The sequence below is a fragment of the Scatophagus argus genome, chromosome 2, assembly GCF_020382885.2.
Source record: "Scatophagus argus isolate fScaArg1 chromosome 2, fScaArg1.pri, whole genome shotgun sequence".
Taxonomy (NCBI): domain Eukaryota; kingdom Metazoa; phylum Chordata; class Actinopteri; family Scatophagidae; genus Scatophagus; species Scatophagus argus.
Genome location: NC_058494.1, coordinates 28,227,579 through 28,244,369, shown reverse-complemented (window position 1 = coordinate 28,244,369; position 16,791 = coordinate 28,227,579). Strand labels below are relative to the sequence as shown.

Genomic DNA, 16,791 nt, shown 5'->3' with positions numbered 1-16,791 from the left:
GAAATTTTGCCACAAAATATTTAGACCTCACAAACTGGTATTATATAACTGTAAAAATAAACATAACAAGACCTTAACTCAAACATACATTTTACTGCATATTTTATTTGTTAGTGCTGATCTTCATGGATTAACAGGGTGATATTGTGCTAATGTGCGTCTGTAGAGAGAACAAAACATCGTTGTGTCTTTAGAGGTGAACAGTCGTCTCTATGTTAGCTTTGTTTAGCTTGTATGCCACATTCACCACTTTGTTAACCAAATCCCTATGAACCTCACGTGTCACCAATTGTTGATTCTCAACGGAACATTCGGATGTTTTAGTCCCAGATTAAGTATTTGGGTCAGTTTCACCTCTGTGTGCACGAGGTGTTTGGCTTATCTTAGCATCAAGACTGGAAGTAGGGGAAGCTTCTTGTTCAGCTAATACCTGTACACAATTCAAAAGAGGCCTGACAGAAAGAGGCTAGTATTTCCAATGTGTTTCTAGTCTCTGCTAAGCTACGTTCCTCACTGGAATCACAGAGGTTTGCACATCTGTTTACTAAAAAACCTGTAAGTCAGTCAGCATTTGAGTTGTTTGGAGGTGGATTTGTTTTCTTTTTTCTTTGTGGTAGGCTCGCCCCTGCTTCCAGTCTTTGTATGAGCTAAGCTAAATACATCCTAGACCTAATCTGTACACTTAGCTCAAACTGCGTGTCACATTTCTCATCTGACTCTGAGGATGACCCAAAACAAACGCCTGAATGTTCTTTCAGGGTTTTGCTATAACAGCAGAATTTCTGTTGTTGAGAAAGAGGATTGAAGAGCTCACAGTGTTAGTTCAGAGTGATGATCCGTGAGTGTCTTTCACATGTACAATACAGTTACCTTTTTTTCTATCATTATATGATTGTACAGAACCACTTGTATAATTTACAGGTAAAGCATGTATTTTAAACTTTTTGTAAATCCAGAAGACATCTGTGTACATATATACAGAAATGTAGAAAGCAATTAGGTTTGCAATTAATCTCTAATAGCATGATAATTAGCGGGGTTTAGTATGTATGTACAGGTTGTATGTTAAATCTTTATGAAGGGAAACACTTGAAAATCACCCGATATCAGACTGCGTGCTGTCTAAGGATAAACTCTGCAATGCATTTTTTGTGCCTTTTTTTATCAATGTATGTAATCTAGACAATCTCTAAAAGCTTGTGTACAACCAAAATGACATTAAAATGGTTTTGGGTGCGTACATGAGTTCCTGCTGTCTTTCTTATTGGGAGACTGACCTTTAGCTAAAACAATGAGGAATGCTAATGCTACAGGTGTTGACTTTTTCTAAAACATCAGCACACATTCTTTTTCTTTTTGTCAAGGCATGATTAAAACCACAGCGATTAAAAAAAATGTTGATCACGTCAAAAGTGGGGATTGTAAGTAACTGGTAACACCTGGTAAGTGAGGCAGTTAGCTAGAGAGCAAGCTAGTGAGTGGTTTTCAGCTAATACCGTTTTGAAACTCAGGTTTATAACATCGGCAGCAAGCTGGGAGCACAAGGTTTCATTGTTTCCACTCTGACAAAACCAGGCAGTGTATCTTTAACCCACACATTCTATTTATGGACTAAAATGAGCCCCATGAAAGATTGGAGGAAACAAATATTCAATCATAAATCCAGACTATTGAAAATAATGTGAATTATTATTTGACTTGACTGATATGTATTTGTTGCTATCTTATTTCTTCTGGGGTTTTTTTCATTTCATAATTATGCACCCTAAATAAATAGGGACACTAATTTTGAATTCTAACCCTCATCCAAATTCATTGGTCGTACATGTTGATGGTCTATAAACTACTAATGAGCGCTCGGCTTTGTGTCAAGCATGATATGTCCGAACTCATGAAGCTTCATCATCAAACTCGATCCATTATGTTTTTATTCAAAGGTTCATGCTGTCCTGTTTTGAGTTGTTGATTATGTTGTAATTAAGAGTGTTGTTGTTGTTTCCAGGTGCTGTCGCCCACTGAACAGAGCGCCCCATCGCCACCTTCCCCAGACTATCGAACAAAAGGCCAGAGTGACGAAAAGGAGCATTTCCACATCCTTCCTCAGCTGCAGGCCAAGAGGGCTGACTTCCTCACCGTCATGCTGACTGGGACCCTGCCTCAGCGGCGGAGCTTTGCGACACCAGATGAAGAAGTTCCAGAACCTCCAGGGCCAAAGGATGATGATGTCACAAAGAGTGAGTCCAACAGTGAGGCCAGTCAAAAGAGCACTGAACGTAGCCAGGACGCTGCACCTTCAACACTCATGGCAGAGGACCAAAGGGGCCAGAGGGAGCATGCTTCAGCTGCTGATGCAGACCCCGACCTGGAGGATGCTTCCAAAACCCTTGTCCTCTTCTCCCCTGGAGACACTCGCAAGTCTCCCTCTGGTGGTGATCACGGTCTAGAGGGTGAGTTGGCCACACCGTGTGCCCTCACTTCCCGTAATGATCGCCTTCCCACTGGGGAGGCAATGCAGCGTGAACCCTCTGAGACAGGCCGTCTGTCCCCTGCTCTCAGGTCAGATCTGAGGCCATCCACTCCCATCGCTCCTGCATCACCGCCCTTCACCAAAGTTGAGCGTACTTTCATCCATATTGCAGAGACATCGCACCTCAATGTCATGTCTTCCAATGGTCACTCTGCCAAGGACAGTGACCGGGAAGTCTTGGCCATCATGAAGGTATCAACTGCAGAGGATGACGCCCATGAGCAGGGTCAGGGGGGAGCACCAGAGACCAAAGAGTCTCCGGAGCAGTCCACGCCAGATAAAGGTACATCTGTTGAGAAGCAGCCCAATACTGAGAATGGTCCGTCAACTATCCTGGTCCAATCTCTGGAGCCTGTTCCAGAGGCCGTGCCACTAGTTCAAGAACATATAGATGTGTCACAGGAATCTAAGAAACAGCCGACATCCATTGAAGAAGCTACCAAGCTTTCGACTACTTTATTAGAACTACCAGCTGCCATAAAGCCCAGAATCCGAAGCCGAATCCCAGTACTCATCTCTGAAGAGGACTCAGGCTCAGAGCAGTCCTCCTCCCTCTCTGCTCGAGCTCGTCTTCAGCAACGGACAAGGCAGCTAGACTTGGCCCGCTTGGTGGTCCAGAAGCAACAGGATCGGTGGATGAGGAGGAGGATGCTGTCTGGGACATCATCGTCGTTATCCTCTGGGGATGATGAGCGTCGGAGAGCTTCTGAAACTCTGTCCACCACCGGCTCAGAGGAGGACACACATACCTCGGATGAGTCCAGAAGGAGCTCCCGTCTCAAACCAACTGAAGAGCAAGGCTTCAAGGAGTGCAAGAGCAGGATTCCTAGACCCATTACTCCCATTAAGAGGCCTTCAGTTGGGTTTGCCGCTGCTTCTCCTCTCTCTTTGCCAGAATCTGGTTCTACTAAAGGAGCATCATCCTTCACTAACGGGTATGTTTAGTTTTGATTATACAGCAGTGTTATTTTTTAAGTAAAATTTGAAGAAGTAACACTTTCAATTTACTCTTCTGTCCCCAGGAATCAGAAAATTGGACTGAGCACTCTTAGCACTCAACGGAAATCCAAACCTGTCTCTCCCAGAGCCTCCTCCTCATGTCCCCGTCCGTCTGCTGCCCCTGCTCCCTCCGGCAGCCCTCGAATGCCCCTGCGAGTCCTGTTTGGAACTCGACGCAGCCTTAGTTCCACCCACTGCAGGACTGACAGCCCTTCTCCTCAGAGAGTATGTCCTTCCAGACAGCCCCTCTCAGTTCGAGCCCCGACCGTCCCCATGCTCCCACCTCGAACTACAACAACCATGCGGCGTAGCGCCTCACAGGAAGCCACCGCACAGCTTTCTTCTGGCACCATGCCTCCCAGGACCAAGCCGAAACCAACTGGGGCGGCTAAGGGAAAGCCAAATTCCAAGGAGAAGGCAGTGCCCACTAGATAATACAGAGAGACTCACTGCTGAGACATGTTTGTGTGTAATCAATCTTTGGACAAGCAACGCCTCAAAGGTTCTTACCTGATTCAATATTAGACTGTGATGCTACAATGACCTCTGTTAGTTCATTTAATGTACACAGACCTCATATATTTTCCAAGGACAGCTTACTGAACTATCTTCTTGGGCTTCCAGTAATCTTGACTGTTGTACAGGAGCGTTGCTGCCATGGTGCTATGGAAATGTCTGCTCCCTGAACAATCTCCACTTTAACTGGTTTCTGGAGCTGAGAATCATGGCCTCCAACAAGTCCAGACACTCTCACCTCACACAGTTCTCCCAGCTTGTCCACAGCTATGCTATTCTTCTAGTGACAGTACCTTGCTTGGATCACATTGCATGGTGAAGTATATCACAAAAGCATTGAAGCTGTAGAGGGAAAACAACATGTACAAAAATCTGTACCTTTAAATTATTTGATATAGTTCTCCCTGTTCTATTGGGATAAACAGGCCAAAAAAAGATCAAATTGGACTGCTTTGGATGCCCAAACTATGTTAATATGATAAACAATTCCTAGCTATATCCCTGTACTCATTATGGTGTTGGAAAAACTGAAGAGTTGGATGTCAATATGAAATAAATAGCTCGGCCACCCGCCTCCTCCTCATGGTGTGACAGTGGGCATGCTTTAATCATTCTATTTTTTGGGTGTTTTATTTTGTTTATGTTCTGAATTGTATATAATATAATCATTTCCCATAAAGACATCTTTATTTTTATCTTGCCAAGCAATGTGTAAATTTCAAGCCTTTAACCTTCTGTTCAAATGTGTTGGCACTACACCTGTTTTTTACGCATGAGAAAAACAGGGTTAACCATGAGCGGGAGTTGTATCTGCTTGGATTCTGCAGACGGTGCAAAGGCCTGCTGATTGTTGGAGCCCATGTTGTCTTTGTTTGGGGTCGATGGGCACTCAGCTGTGAAGTAAAGTCTTGGTCATGTGGAAGGGGGTCTTGTCATTCTTTCTCACTGGTTTCCAGTAAATCCAAGGACCCGACCTGATCTGGATTCAGTCTTTCCACTATGCCGTGGGTATACATTGGGTTCATCTTGGCTTCCCACCAGCCTCAGATCTGTATGAACACATTCCAAATTCTGAGTGGACAGAACAGGACAACACATTCTCAATCAACACCCAACAATGTGTAACTTTCAGTGCATGTAAAAAGTAGGTTTATCTATTAACTTGTCATAAAGTACATCATAAACAGCATGATTATAATAATAAGCCAAGAAAAGAAGAACGAATTCATCTTCCTCCTGAGCACCTTTCTGTGCAATTCTGGCTCTCAATACACAAATGTCACTCTTTGTTGTTTTATTAAATGGTAACCCACATGTCTAATGAAGGTGCTATAGTAGGCTACAGGTGAAGTTTCAGAGTACATCTCAGAAATCTAACACTTGAACCAACATAAATTTTAAATAACAGCACTTATATGTGTTAAAGCACTTTTGACATGACAAATTTTAGTTATGGCTAACACGAGTCTTTCTAAACACAGCTGAGGTCAACATACACGTCATATTTTCACTGTGTTACACACATGGGTAGTGTTTTAATGAAGATGACTGTAGTTGTAGTTGAAGTACTTTGTCCAGTAGTTTGTCTTTAAGACTGCCAGAGTTTTGAACTGTTGTCTACCGAGCAATAGCCACAGTGTCAGTATGGTGTAGTGATATTATAGCAATACAAGAGAAATTCATGGGTAATCTGTTCCCTGACACGGACTGCAAACTGCATTATTACCGTAAAAATATGGTTTGGGTCTGATTTAAGGATGAAGGTATGTACAGGTTGCATTTCGGACTGTAGTTCCCCTGGTTGTCCACCAGGTGGCGGTAATGACAGGCCGGAAGCTTTAACGGAGCAGCGGCGATGACGCAGGTCCAAGATGGCGGCGCAGGGAGAGCTGTGTTGTTTGGAGTCTTTCCCCGCACACCTGAGTCCTCTGGATGTTTTAATGTCAAAGTCTCATTTGGATTCAGTTTTCCAGAATGACACCGACCCACCAACAGTCCTCTTCACCCCGCTGCGGCCTCAGGGCTCCAGGACGTCGGGCATTTTACTACGCGTTCACCCGACTACCGAGGAGAATCACCAAGGTGTAGCAGGAAAGTCCCCCCGAACAGAGTCTGGGAGCCGGGTCCGGCTGTTCACCAGCCGCCTCTTCATGCGGCACCACGGGTTCCAGCGGCTCTGCAGCACGGGGACTGTCCGGGCGATGGACCCGATCAGCCTGGACAGAGTGGTGCTGGGAGCCCGCAGCAGGCAGAGCCTCCGCTGGGCCGGAGCTGACAAGTTCACCGCCGGGTTGATGGAGCTCTGCCGCCCGGGACAGTGGCTGCTGGTCCGGCAGGGGGACCCGCTGCTGCTGCCCCGACACCCGCTGCTGGGAGAGGACCCGGGACAGGTGAGACGTTTCATCAGTATCAGCATTTATCTCGTTCACAAGCCCGGAGAAGCTAATGCAGTGAACTGAGTCCAAATTGCTGGGACTGCATGTCCATCCCAAGAGTCTCAGCACTGCGGGCCGAATCGCAGGCTGGCTTGACCTCAGTGTCTCAGCGGTGTTTAAAAACGTCTTTTTGTCTGACCAAACCCAAAAATAAAAGCTGCAGCTGAACTTGTGTTTAAAAATTATTTGTAGTCCTGATGCTGCGTAGTTTCCTGCCAAACCGACTGATGGTCGCAGCTCTGATCTGATCTGCATCTGCTGGTCTCCATGTTGGTCACCAGTCTGTCAAGCTCCTGAAGTTTCACTAACATTGTTTTCTTATTAAACTTTATTTGTCAGTATATTTTTTTTACATAGCAATTGTGGCGGGGTGGGGGGGGGGGTTAAGTGCCTTGCTCAAGGGCACATCCGCTGGCTAATGGGGGGGCATCGATCAGTCACTCCACCACACTCAAATTTTTCCTGCTAGTCCAGGGTGGAATCAAACCGGCGACCCACGGCTAAAATCTTGTAATTCAGTAGTAATTCCATATTTATGTTATTGTTGTATCATCATGTGTTGCACCTCATGTCGCCAAAGTCTTTGTATGTGTGAACACGTGGCAATAAAACTTAGTCCGATTCTGATTCCTGTTTGACTTCCTGACCTCTCAGGTGCAGCAGCAGCTGCTGGACCTGCTTGTGTTGGACTGCAGTCCTGTAATACAGGGACGCATCACCGCCGACACGTCTCTGGTTCTGACGGACTGCTGGGACTCGGTGGACCCCCTTGGACCCAACCCGCCCTGCAGACCGTTCAGATTGTGTGTGTCGGACTTTGCTCATTACGCCGATGGCCTCGGAGGGGGGCGATCTCTTCTCCACAACAGGAAACTGCTGGGCTCGGGGTTCTGCGGTGTCCTGGAGGCCCTGGAGTGCAGGCTGGAGGTGCGGGTGGTGGACTCTGGGCGATGGCTGGGGCTCACAGGTCCACAGGGAGCTGCCGTGGACGTGGACAGCTGTGTGTTTGTGAGCAAACAGCTGCTTCTCAGGCTGGGGCTGTTCAATCACGAGTGGGTGAAGCTGTGGAGGCCCGGCAGGTCGTCCAGGGGGGCGGTCTGCAGGGAGCGGCTGGTCTCTGTGCTGGTGGTGGACTTCACAGACAGGCCAGAGCTGCAGAAGAACCACGAAGAGGGGTTCATATCCCCAACTCTGTGGTTCAACATGACTGAAGGGGACGAGGTCCCTGAGAGGAGCTGCACGCTGAGGATGAAGGTGTTGCAACACACACACATAGTGATGTGATGTTAAAAATGTTGTCTATTGCTGAGTCAGCAGAGTGGAAGCTGCAGGAATTAGTTGCTGAATGTTAACTGTTGTTTTCTGCTGACTCAATCGGTATCAGAGGTGGAGCCTGGCTCCTCTGGCGCCCGGCGGGCGGCGCTCTGACACTTCCTGTCGCTCTGCTTCTCCACCATTTGCCAGCGAGCTTCACATCCAGCCGGTGGCGTCTCCGCTGTCCAACCAGCTGAGCTGCTACGACCTGCTGCTGGCTGAGCACTTCAGGACCCCGAGGTCAGCTGAAAACCGCAATAAGGCAGCAAGTATCACTCCAGTGCCAGAGGAGTACTGTGAAAGCAAAGTACTGAGTGCAGTACAGCGTGTAGTACCTGATGTGTCAGTGGGTCAAACATCTGAGCTCCTTCTGTCCTGCTGGCAGCTTTCATCTCCAGCAGATCCTCATGTGTTTGGAGTCCGGCTGTCCCGGGACAACCAGGACCTCCATGCTGACTGCATGTGCACTCAGAACCTTAAATTTAATCATTAGTTTAATTATTAAGTCTGGTAATAAATTCATGCCAGCCAAAGCGTTGTGTGAAACGTTAGCATGTTAGCCTGCTAACCCGGTGTTGAACATGTAGGACAGGACCTCGCTCTGGGACAGATTCCCAGTCTGACCAGTCTGTGGTGTCTCTGTGTGCAGGCTGGTCTCACAGGGAGACATCGTGAAGGTTCCTGCTGAAAACCATCCAGACCTGCTCGAGAACAGCTCGGAAGGGATACTCAGGTACAGATTGGCCATCAGAGGACACGTGAGGGCTGAACCCGAATGACTGTGACATCACAGTCACTGGGAGATAAATTCACTTTGTGTATTTTATTTTGAAAGGTTCCAGCCGTCATCTTCTCCTCGCTTTAATGAGGTGGTGCATGACATCACACTTCCTGTCAGTTTTGTGCAGGTTCAGGTTCTGTACGCTCTGTAGGTGAGAGCCGGTGACGTGACGTCGTCCAATCGGTTTGTTATCTAAAAACCTGAACAGGAAGTGATTTTGATTGTGTTCCGTGATGCTGACTGTGTGACCTCCGACCTGTCAGGTGTCCAGCGCTGTTCTTCAGAGTCCTCGAGGTGTGTCCGTCTGCAGAGAGACCAGAAGAGGGAGGAGCCCACCTGGCCGACAGACTGCACACCTCACTCTACATGGTGACCTTTGACCTCAGTCAGACAGCTGATCTGTCGTGTATAAACTCACTTCTGCCTCTCACTTCCTGTGTGTCCTCCGCAGAGAGCGTCCACCAACAGCCCCGTCCCCCGCTGCTCCGAGGACGGAGCGTCTCTGTGGGGCCGTCTGTCTCCTCCCGGCCTCAGCAAAACCGTCGACCTCCTCAGCAGCACCATCCTCCCGCACCTGCACAGCAGGTAACTCACAGGAAGCGAAGGGAGGGCGGCGGCGTGACAGCATGGCGTGTGAGTGGTCATGTGATCAGTGATGTCAGTGTTTTGTCTGGTTGCAGCGGCTCTCTGTGTGGTTGCACCGTCCTCCTTCACGGCCCTGCAGGAAGCGGGAAAGTGACAGCGGTGAGCGCGGCGAGTCGCAGACTCAACCTCCACCTGCTGAAGGTAAGACGACACACATACACCGCGTTTACAGCATGCGTGTTCAGACGTGTGTGTCGTGTCCTCCTTCGATCTGGACCCGGGTCCAGTTTTGCACCACATGACGAAGACCTGATCGGGATGTTTGCTGCAGCCTGACTCATGGATCACATGATGGAGTGATCAGTGACAGGAAGTGTGTGAACGTGCTGACAACAGGAAGTCCTGTTAGCTGTTCCTTAATAAACTCATTTAAAGGGAATCTTATTGTATTTTATGTTTTGAAAATTAAAATATCAAACAGCAAAGTTTACCTGCTGAAAATCAGAGACAGAATCAGCCTGCAAAGTTAACTAACAGCCAATAAGAAACATTTTACTGGATTCTCCATGACTGTGTGTGTGTGTGTGTGTGTGTACAGGTGGACTGTGTCAGCGTGTGTGCTGACACACCTGCAGCCTCTGAGGTGAAGCTGGACTCGGTGTTTCAGCGGGCCGACGCCCTGCAGCCCTGCGTGCTGCTGCTCAGGAACCTGCAGGTCCTGCTCCGGCCTCGAGGCGGCGTCGAGGAGGACGGCAGGATCCCGGCCGCGCTCTGCCAGCTGCTCAGCGGCGCCGCCAGCAGGTCACTGACTGCCGTCCACTCTCATACACTTTCGCCACAGGCACAGGAAGTTTTTACTGTGCGATGTCTGCACGTGCTCAGTAGGCTGCTGTGGTGACCCCACTTGGAGCCAATCACAGCTCAGAGGAAACACGTTTGTCTTTGTGTTTCAGTGTGGTGGTCGTGGCCACAGTCTGCAGACCTCGGGAGCTGCCTGCAGGTGTCATGACAGCGTTTGTCCACCAGGTGGCAATAGAGCCGCCCACTGAGGAGCAGCGACACGCCATGCTGGTCAGCCTGAGCCGAGACCTTCACCTGGGGAGGGACGTCGACCTGGAGAGACTCTCCAAACTCACTGCAGTAAGATGTAGTTCAAACATTGCCGAGTGCTAGATCCAGACCAGGGGGCCTTTGCCCAGTTCACAGTGAGCCTGCGGGGTGGGTCCCCTGAGCTCAGTGGGATGCAGGTGGTCAGAGTGGACAGACGTCTCAGTGGGGCTCACGTTTGGTTGGCACATTAAATCGACTCCTCGTTGGAGACCAAACGTCAGCTTTTTTGTCTGATTAGGAGTCTGATCACACCGAGGTCTCACCCTGTGAGGACTCTGTGAGGACTCACGAGCAGCTGCAGCGTTGACACGAATCAACGTGGAGACGCGACGAGTTGATGACTCGTGGTCGGTTAGCGAGCGGGTGAAGCTTCAGGTTTCAGGTTCTGCTCGCGGGGGTTGGAATAAAAACTGCAGTGATCAGAGTTTTTAAATGTGAAACCTCGACTGACTCACGATTTGTCCTCTTCCTCCTCAGGGTTTTGTGTTGGGGGATCTGAGTGCTCTGCTGGTTGAGGCAGGCAGATCCGCCTGCAGGAGGCTCATTCACACCTGGTGAGACTGATGTCCTGTTCACACTCAGTATGCGAGTCAGCCTGAAGTCGTTCGGTCCCGTGGGGTCCCGTGGGGTCCCCTGAGGTCTCTGATGTGTTTGGTCCTACCTCATTTTTCAGTGTGTAATTCGCCTCAAGTGCACTGAAAGATTTGAACGATTGTTTGAAGTTACGTCTGGACCGCATGCACCGCATGCCACAGGAAGTTAGCATGAAAGGCTAACAGCCTGTTTCATTCAGTTTTTTGATAATTATTTAGTAAATAAATTAAAATATAACATAAATTTTGGATTTATAAATAACCAGTTCAGCAGTTTAATACATTGTGAATCAGAGTCAACTTATTTTGTTAATAAAAATGTGTTTTCTAGTAAAAATCAAAGTTCAGTCAAAGTGGGGGTGTTGGTCACTTCCTCGCCGACTCTTTTGTCTGGTCAGATTACAGTTCAGTTTATTCTGTAGCTGAGACATTTCATGCACGTTCACAGCGTAAGCAGACGTGATGGCAAAAACTGTCAAATAAAGACAGCAGTAGTCATAATGAGGAGGAGCGTTTGATTTCTCTCTCTGTACAGCTGGTGGCGCTAATGAGCCACACACATTTGGCTCCACTCCGACAATGAAACCCAAAAGTAGAAAATGCTGGACAAGTCGGTAGCTCGACTCGGGTCTGTGGGGTCTTTGTGTGTGTGTGACTGAGGAGTTTGGTTGGTGTGGACCTGCTCAGTTTGAACTTTGACTCGGTGTCCCTCCTGTGGTTTGTGCAGTGCTGGCCGGAGGGAGGAGGATCTGTGCTCCAGTGGAGTGACCATCCTGAACCAGGACTTCAGCTCCGCCCTGCAGGCACTGCAGGACGCCCACTCCACGGCCATCGGAGCCCCCAAGGTGATAAGAATCAGAATCAGAAGAATCAGAATCAGAAAATTTTTTATTGCCAGGTAGGTTCCACCTACGAGGAATTTGTTTTGGCATCAGGTGCAGCAGACAAACACAAGAAAAGAGAATAAAAAAACGATATAAAGTGAAATGCAGAAAGTCCGTATACATAGTATACATATAAATACATCTGTAAGAGCAGGTTCAGCTGAACACAAACACAACAGGGTCCTCGTGTTGCTGAGTGTAACCACAGCCGGCTGCTGGTTGACCCCTGTGTGAACAGATCCCCGACGTACGCTGGGAGGACGTCGGAGGCCTGCAGCGCGTGAAGAAAGAGATCCTGGACACAGTACAGCTTCCCCTGCAGCGCCCGGAGCTCCTGTCTCTGGGTCTGAACCGGACTGGAGTCCTGCTGTACGGACCACCGGGAACAGGAAAGACTCTGCTGGCCAAAGCTGTAGCCACCGAGTGCTCCATGACCTTCCTCAGGTGAGACATCCTTCAGCCGCCTACCTGAGACAGGTGGACAGTCTGATTTGGTGTATTGATGTTGTTGTCTTGAGTCCCCACACACAAAGAAGCCGTCCTGTCTTTGACACTGTTGGACTGACAGTCGCGTGAAGACCAGGTTCACTTTGGTTCACTTTCAGCACTAATCTGCACTAGAAGGTCAAACAGGATTATTATTAGGACAGAAGGCGGTGGTTTGAACCCCCTCAGCTAGCTTCACTAACTGTCAGTTAGCTAACTCGTTAACTCGACTGCTGGTTAACAGGACAGTCAGTCTCCGCGGCTCACTGACAAGATGTTTAGAGCTTCATAACCACGAGCCCAAACTCAGAGGAGCTTCAGTGACACTGGATGCTAACAGACAGCTCGTCAGCTACATTAGCTTCATCTGTTTTGGAGCCTCCAGCTCTCCGTCCACAGACGGCTCTGTCAGTCATCAGTGTCAGTGACGTTTCCCTGACGACGGCTTCAGCTGAAAACAGCCGTGACGTGAGGCTGACGCGGCTGTTAGCGGCAGGTGCTATTAGTGTGACCCCATGTGATCAATCTGCTGTGCTTTTAGTGTGAAAGGCCCTGAGCTCATCAACATGTACGTGGGTCAGAGCGAGGAGAACATCCGAGAAGGTTGGTACCACTCTGTCTTTCCTTCACACCAGTCACAGCGAGTTCACGTCTGACATCTGTGGACGACCTCGGGTCACTTCCTGCCTCTGCTCTGACCTGCTCGACTTGCGTGTGTGTGTGTGTGTGTGTGTGTGTGTGTGTGTATGTAATGTGCTCAGTGTTCTGCAGAGCGCGCTCAGCAGCCCCCTGCGTCGTCTTCTTTGATGAGCTGGACTCTCTGGCTCCCAGCAGGGGGCGCAGTGGAGACTCAGGAGGAGTGATGGACAGGTGAGTGTTCACCTGTGCTGACTGAAGGGCAGTACCTGCTGTTATATTCTAGCTGTAGGATTTGTTGGCTTGTTTTTGTCTCGTATTTCCTGTCTGTTTCGTTTGTGCTTTAAGTGACAGCAGGATCAATAAAGTTTGATTGAATCTCTGTGTTCAGAGTCGTATCTCAGCTGCTCGCCGAGCTCGACGCTCTGCACTCGTCTGTTGGCGTTTTCGTGATCGGAGCCACAAACCGCCCAGACCTGCTGGACCAATCACTGCTGAGGCCTGGCAGGTGAGGACACACACACACACACACACACACACACAGTCCTCTGTCACCTGTCAATCAGTCCGGTCTGAGTCTGTGTGTCTGCTCCAGGTTTGATAAGCTGGTTTATGTCGGAGTCAGCGAGGACCGGGTCTCTCAGCTGCAGGTTCTCCAGGCCATCCTCAGAAGGTAAGAGCAGTCCCCCTCCCCGGCATGTGCAGTCCACCTGGACTCGGGTCTTCAGTTCCGAGTCCTGACTCGGACTCACACAGCTTCTCTGGAGTGAAACTGCTGCTTTAAGGTGTTTTTGAATCGTTTAAAACGGACTCGTCTCTTGGCTGCAGGTTTCAGCTGGACTCTGCTGTGGACTTGCAGGATTTGGTGGATCGCTGCCCTTCTCACATGACCGGCGCCGACCTGTACGCTCTCTGCTCAGACGCCATGACGGCCGCCATCAAGAGGAAGGTCGCCCTCATCGAGGACGGTGAGGAAGCAGAACCGGCAGCTTCAGCTGTGGTTCGGTGCTCCGTCACGCGTCAGGTGTGAGCACCGTCAGCGTGGAAATGAGTTCAGCTGATGAGCGCAGTTCGTCCATCGACTGAAACGTGGAGATCGTTTAAGTGTGTTGAGGTGCAGAAAGACTTCAGTGTGACGTCTCACATCAGACTTCATCAACTCTTCAGTGCAGCCGACGCGGACAAGCGAAGACAAACACATGAATCGATTATCTTCTCTTTGCCGAGATGATGATCCATGAAATGTGCGATTTCATCCTGGGAACAAAAAGGAACATAAGATCACCTTGTCATGCTGCAGTGTTAGCCGTTAGCCGCCTGCATGATATTATCTTTACCCTCAGTTCTGTGACGTCGCAAAGCAAATCGAATCGAATCGACACTTTTGACATGAATCACATGTCAAAAGTGTCTTTACTGCAGAGCAAAGCGACTTTTCCCAAATTCTTTAAACCTCATGAACAAAATCCCCCTGAAGTGTGAGTTACATTCAAGATTCAAGAGTCTTTGTTGTCATCATGCAAGCGTAATGAAATTTTGTACAGATTCTCGGCTCAAATGCACACGTATAAATAGCAGCAAAACTTAAAAATGAACACTTAAAAATACAAGACAAAGTAAATAAAGTGCACTCAGTGCCAGGCTGCGGTGTGCAGAGTTAGAGCTGATGTTAGCGGCCTGTAACTTTAGTCTTTAAGATCTGATGATGTTTGTTTGGCTGCACTCACACCTTTGCTGTCTCCGCCCGTCCCTCTCCCTCAGGTCTGGACTCGGAGGACTCCCCCGTCCTCCTGTCAGTGGACGATTTCTCTGCCGCGTTGGAAAACTTCAGGCCGTCTGTTTCAGACCAGGAGCTGCTGCGATATGACAGCATCCAGCAGAAACTCGCCGATCCAGTCAGGCCGTCTTACTGCTAACCAACCAACAGAAAAAACAACCCTGAAAAATACTGTAAATAGAAATGATGTAAACAAGAACTTAATTTATAAAATTGTGAAATGGAATGAATTAATGGAGAAATAAACTAATGAAAACAGTTGTGGGTTTTTCTGTTTTTTCCTGATGGAAGTGATGTCATTACATTTTCTGCTAACAGGTCGCATCAGCCAATCAGGTGCAGTTCCTTCTGACACACACACACACACACACACACACACACTCCGCACACAGATCAATCACCTGTCGGCCTGCTCACTGCAGGTGCGTCACTCAAACCCCCCCTCGGGTTACAACACTCACACCAACACAACACAGCAGTTCCTGGGGAACCTGTAACCAAACAACAGCTCCTTCTGTTTTCTGGCAACATGCTAAACCATATTCGACTTGTGTCTCTGAACTAATGAAACAGGAATAATCATAATAATAATAATAATGTAAACAAGCGTGTTATACTTCCTCTTTAGGCTAGTGTTTCACACCCATTGGCCACGTGCATGTTGTACAGAACCAGCTGAGCACGAACACACGTCAACATTTTAGACAACTTAGGTCAAAATCAGAACATCCATCCATCCATTTTCTATACCGCTTATCCCTCAGGGTCGCGGGGGAGCTGGAGCCTATCCCAGCTGACTACGGGCGAGAGGCGGGGTTCACCCTGGACTCACACCTAGGGGGCAATGTAGAGCAGCCAGTTAACCTAATGGGCATGTTTTTGGTGTTGTGGGAGGAAGCCGGAGAACCCGGAGAAAACCCACGCAGGCACAGGGAGAACATGCAAACTCCAAAATCAGAACATTTCAGTCCAAATATTTTTTCCCCCAAAAAGTCCATTAGTGCCACGCAAATATTTATGTCAAAGTTCTTGAGGTGATGTGGCCTCACCACAGAGCGGCCTGCTCTGGAGGTCACAGGTGACACAGGTGTGTCACTGTCACCAGTGACAGCACGGGAAGGAGCAGACCCTGTGAGATCCAGGTCCTCAGTCTGTATGTCCATAGGCCCACTGGGAGCAAGTCCTTGAGCCTGCCTGAGGTGTCTCTGGTCCGGTCTCACTTCGCTTTAACTATACATTATGGGTACAGTCTTTGTGTCAGTGTCAGGATTACGCACGTTACCTGGGATGACATCACAAGCAGCACCACAGTCAGTTTGGAGGTTCACGACATCTTTGCCCACAAAGAGCCGAGTGTCGTCCTCTTTGTCAGAGTCCTGTGCTGTCACACCGGCCCTGCTTCGTTACAGAGGATCTCTCACCGTGTGCAGGGCATGTCTGTAGCACTCCGCTGTGCTGTCAGGTCGCCTGTGGCGTGGTGCTCCTCGCGCTGCGTGCACCTCAGGTGGCTTTGGCATTTTAAAGAAACGATAAACTGCCACAGTCTCATCGACGCTGGGGTTTCAATGATCACCAGTGTGTGAATGATGTCATCTAACCTCCATGATGTGTTAGATGACAACTTGGGTCTCACCCATCAGCGGGTCCAGAGGTTCTCTGCCACTCTCTCGGACGCCATAGCTGAAAAGTTTCACTTTTCCTTTTCATCCTCTTCCTCGCATGTCAGCGGCGGGTCCACAGAAAGCACAAACTCGTCCGTCCACGTCGTCCACGTCTTCGAAAGACTGCTGGAGTCCAGGCACCGTGTTCGCGGTGGTTTCCATCCGTCCATACCGCTTGGCGGGCTCGTCTCGTAGCGTTAGCTCGTCCGCTAATCAAAGCAGTTCACGTGCACTGCCGCTGCCGCCATGTTAACCTCAGCCTCTTCTTTACATTAACACTACAGGGTGGTTGTTTATTACCAAACTCGGCAGACGGATCAGTCACATCTCAGCTCAGCCTGCTCACTGCAGGTGCGTCACTCAAACCCCGCCGTGTTGCAACACTCGCACCGAACACAGTAGTTCCTAGGGGACATGTAATCAAACCATAGCTTAGCATAGCTCCTGTTGTTACACTCGTGGGGGTTTTGTTGGGTTCTCTGTGTTA

At 49.0% G+C, this 16,791-nt stretch overlaps 3 protein-coding genes across 8 annotated transcripts in view; all 3 read left to right on the top strand.

Annotated features, from left to right (window-relative positions):
- The window catches only part of ttbk1a (tau tubulin kinase 1a), a 35,575-nt gene extending 31,610 nt beyond the window's left edge, over positions 1-3,965 (top strand). For all 5 annotated transcript variants that reach the window (XM_046376901.1, XM_046376892.1, XM_046376882.1 and 2 more), the window contains 2 exons: positions 2,003-3,462; positions 3,550-3,965. In XM_046376901.1, coding sequence (XP_046232857.1) covers positions 2,003-3,462; positions 3,550-3,961 — 1,872 coding nt within the window. In that variant the 3' untranslated portion in view covers positions 3,962-3,965. The remainder of the gene's footprint in view (positions 1-2,002; positions 3,463-3,549) is intronic.
- The window catches only part of LOC124052702 (NACHT, LRR and PYD domains-containing protein 12-like), a 231,900-nt gene that overhangs the window by 58,995 nt on the left and 156,114 nt on the right, over positions 1-16,791 (top strand). The gene's annotated exons all lie outside the window — the stretch shown is intronic.
- Positions 5,867-14,901, top strand: pex6 (peroxisomal biogenesis factor 6). 2 transcript variants are annotated; one of them, XM_046376944.1, is made up of 18 exons: positions 5,867-6,432; positions 7,132-7,731; positions 7,862-8,031; positions 8,441-8,524; positions 8,836-8,941; positions 9,024-9,157; positions 9,253-9,358; positions 9,756-9,958; positions 10,111-10,297; positions 10,745-10,821; positions 11,588-11,705; positions 11,983-12,188; positions 12,772-12,833; positions 12,992-13,100; positions 13,258-13,374; positions 13,462-13,539; positions 13,695-13,834; positions 14,628-14,901. In XM_046376944.1, exons 1-18 carry the CDS (start codon positions 5,914-5,916, stop codon positions 14,780-14,782), a joined length of 3,171 nt encoding a protein of 1,056 aa, XP_046232900.1. In that variant the 5' UTR covers positions 5,867-5,913; the 3' UTR covers positions 14,783-14,901. The 2 variants fall into 2 exon arrangements, with proteins under 2 accessions (XP_046232900.1, XP_046232909.1); XM_046376953.1 differs by having other exon boundaries at positions 5,896-6,432; positions 9,235-9,358.

Coding starts and splice junctions, on each gene's coding strand:
- pex6 (XM_046376953.1), top strand. CDS start 5,914: ATGGCGGCGCAGGGAGAGCTGTGTTGTTTGGAGTCTTTCCCCGCACAC. Junction 8,032..8,440: donor GAGCACTTCAGGACCCCGAG/GTCAGCTGAAAA, acceptor CTCTGTGTGCAG/GCTGGTCTCACAGGGAGACA. Junction 11,706..11,982: donor CGGCCATCGGAGCCCCCAAG/GTGATAAGAATC, acceptor CTGTGTGAACAG/ATCCCCGACGTACGCTGGGA.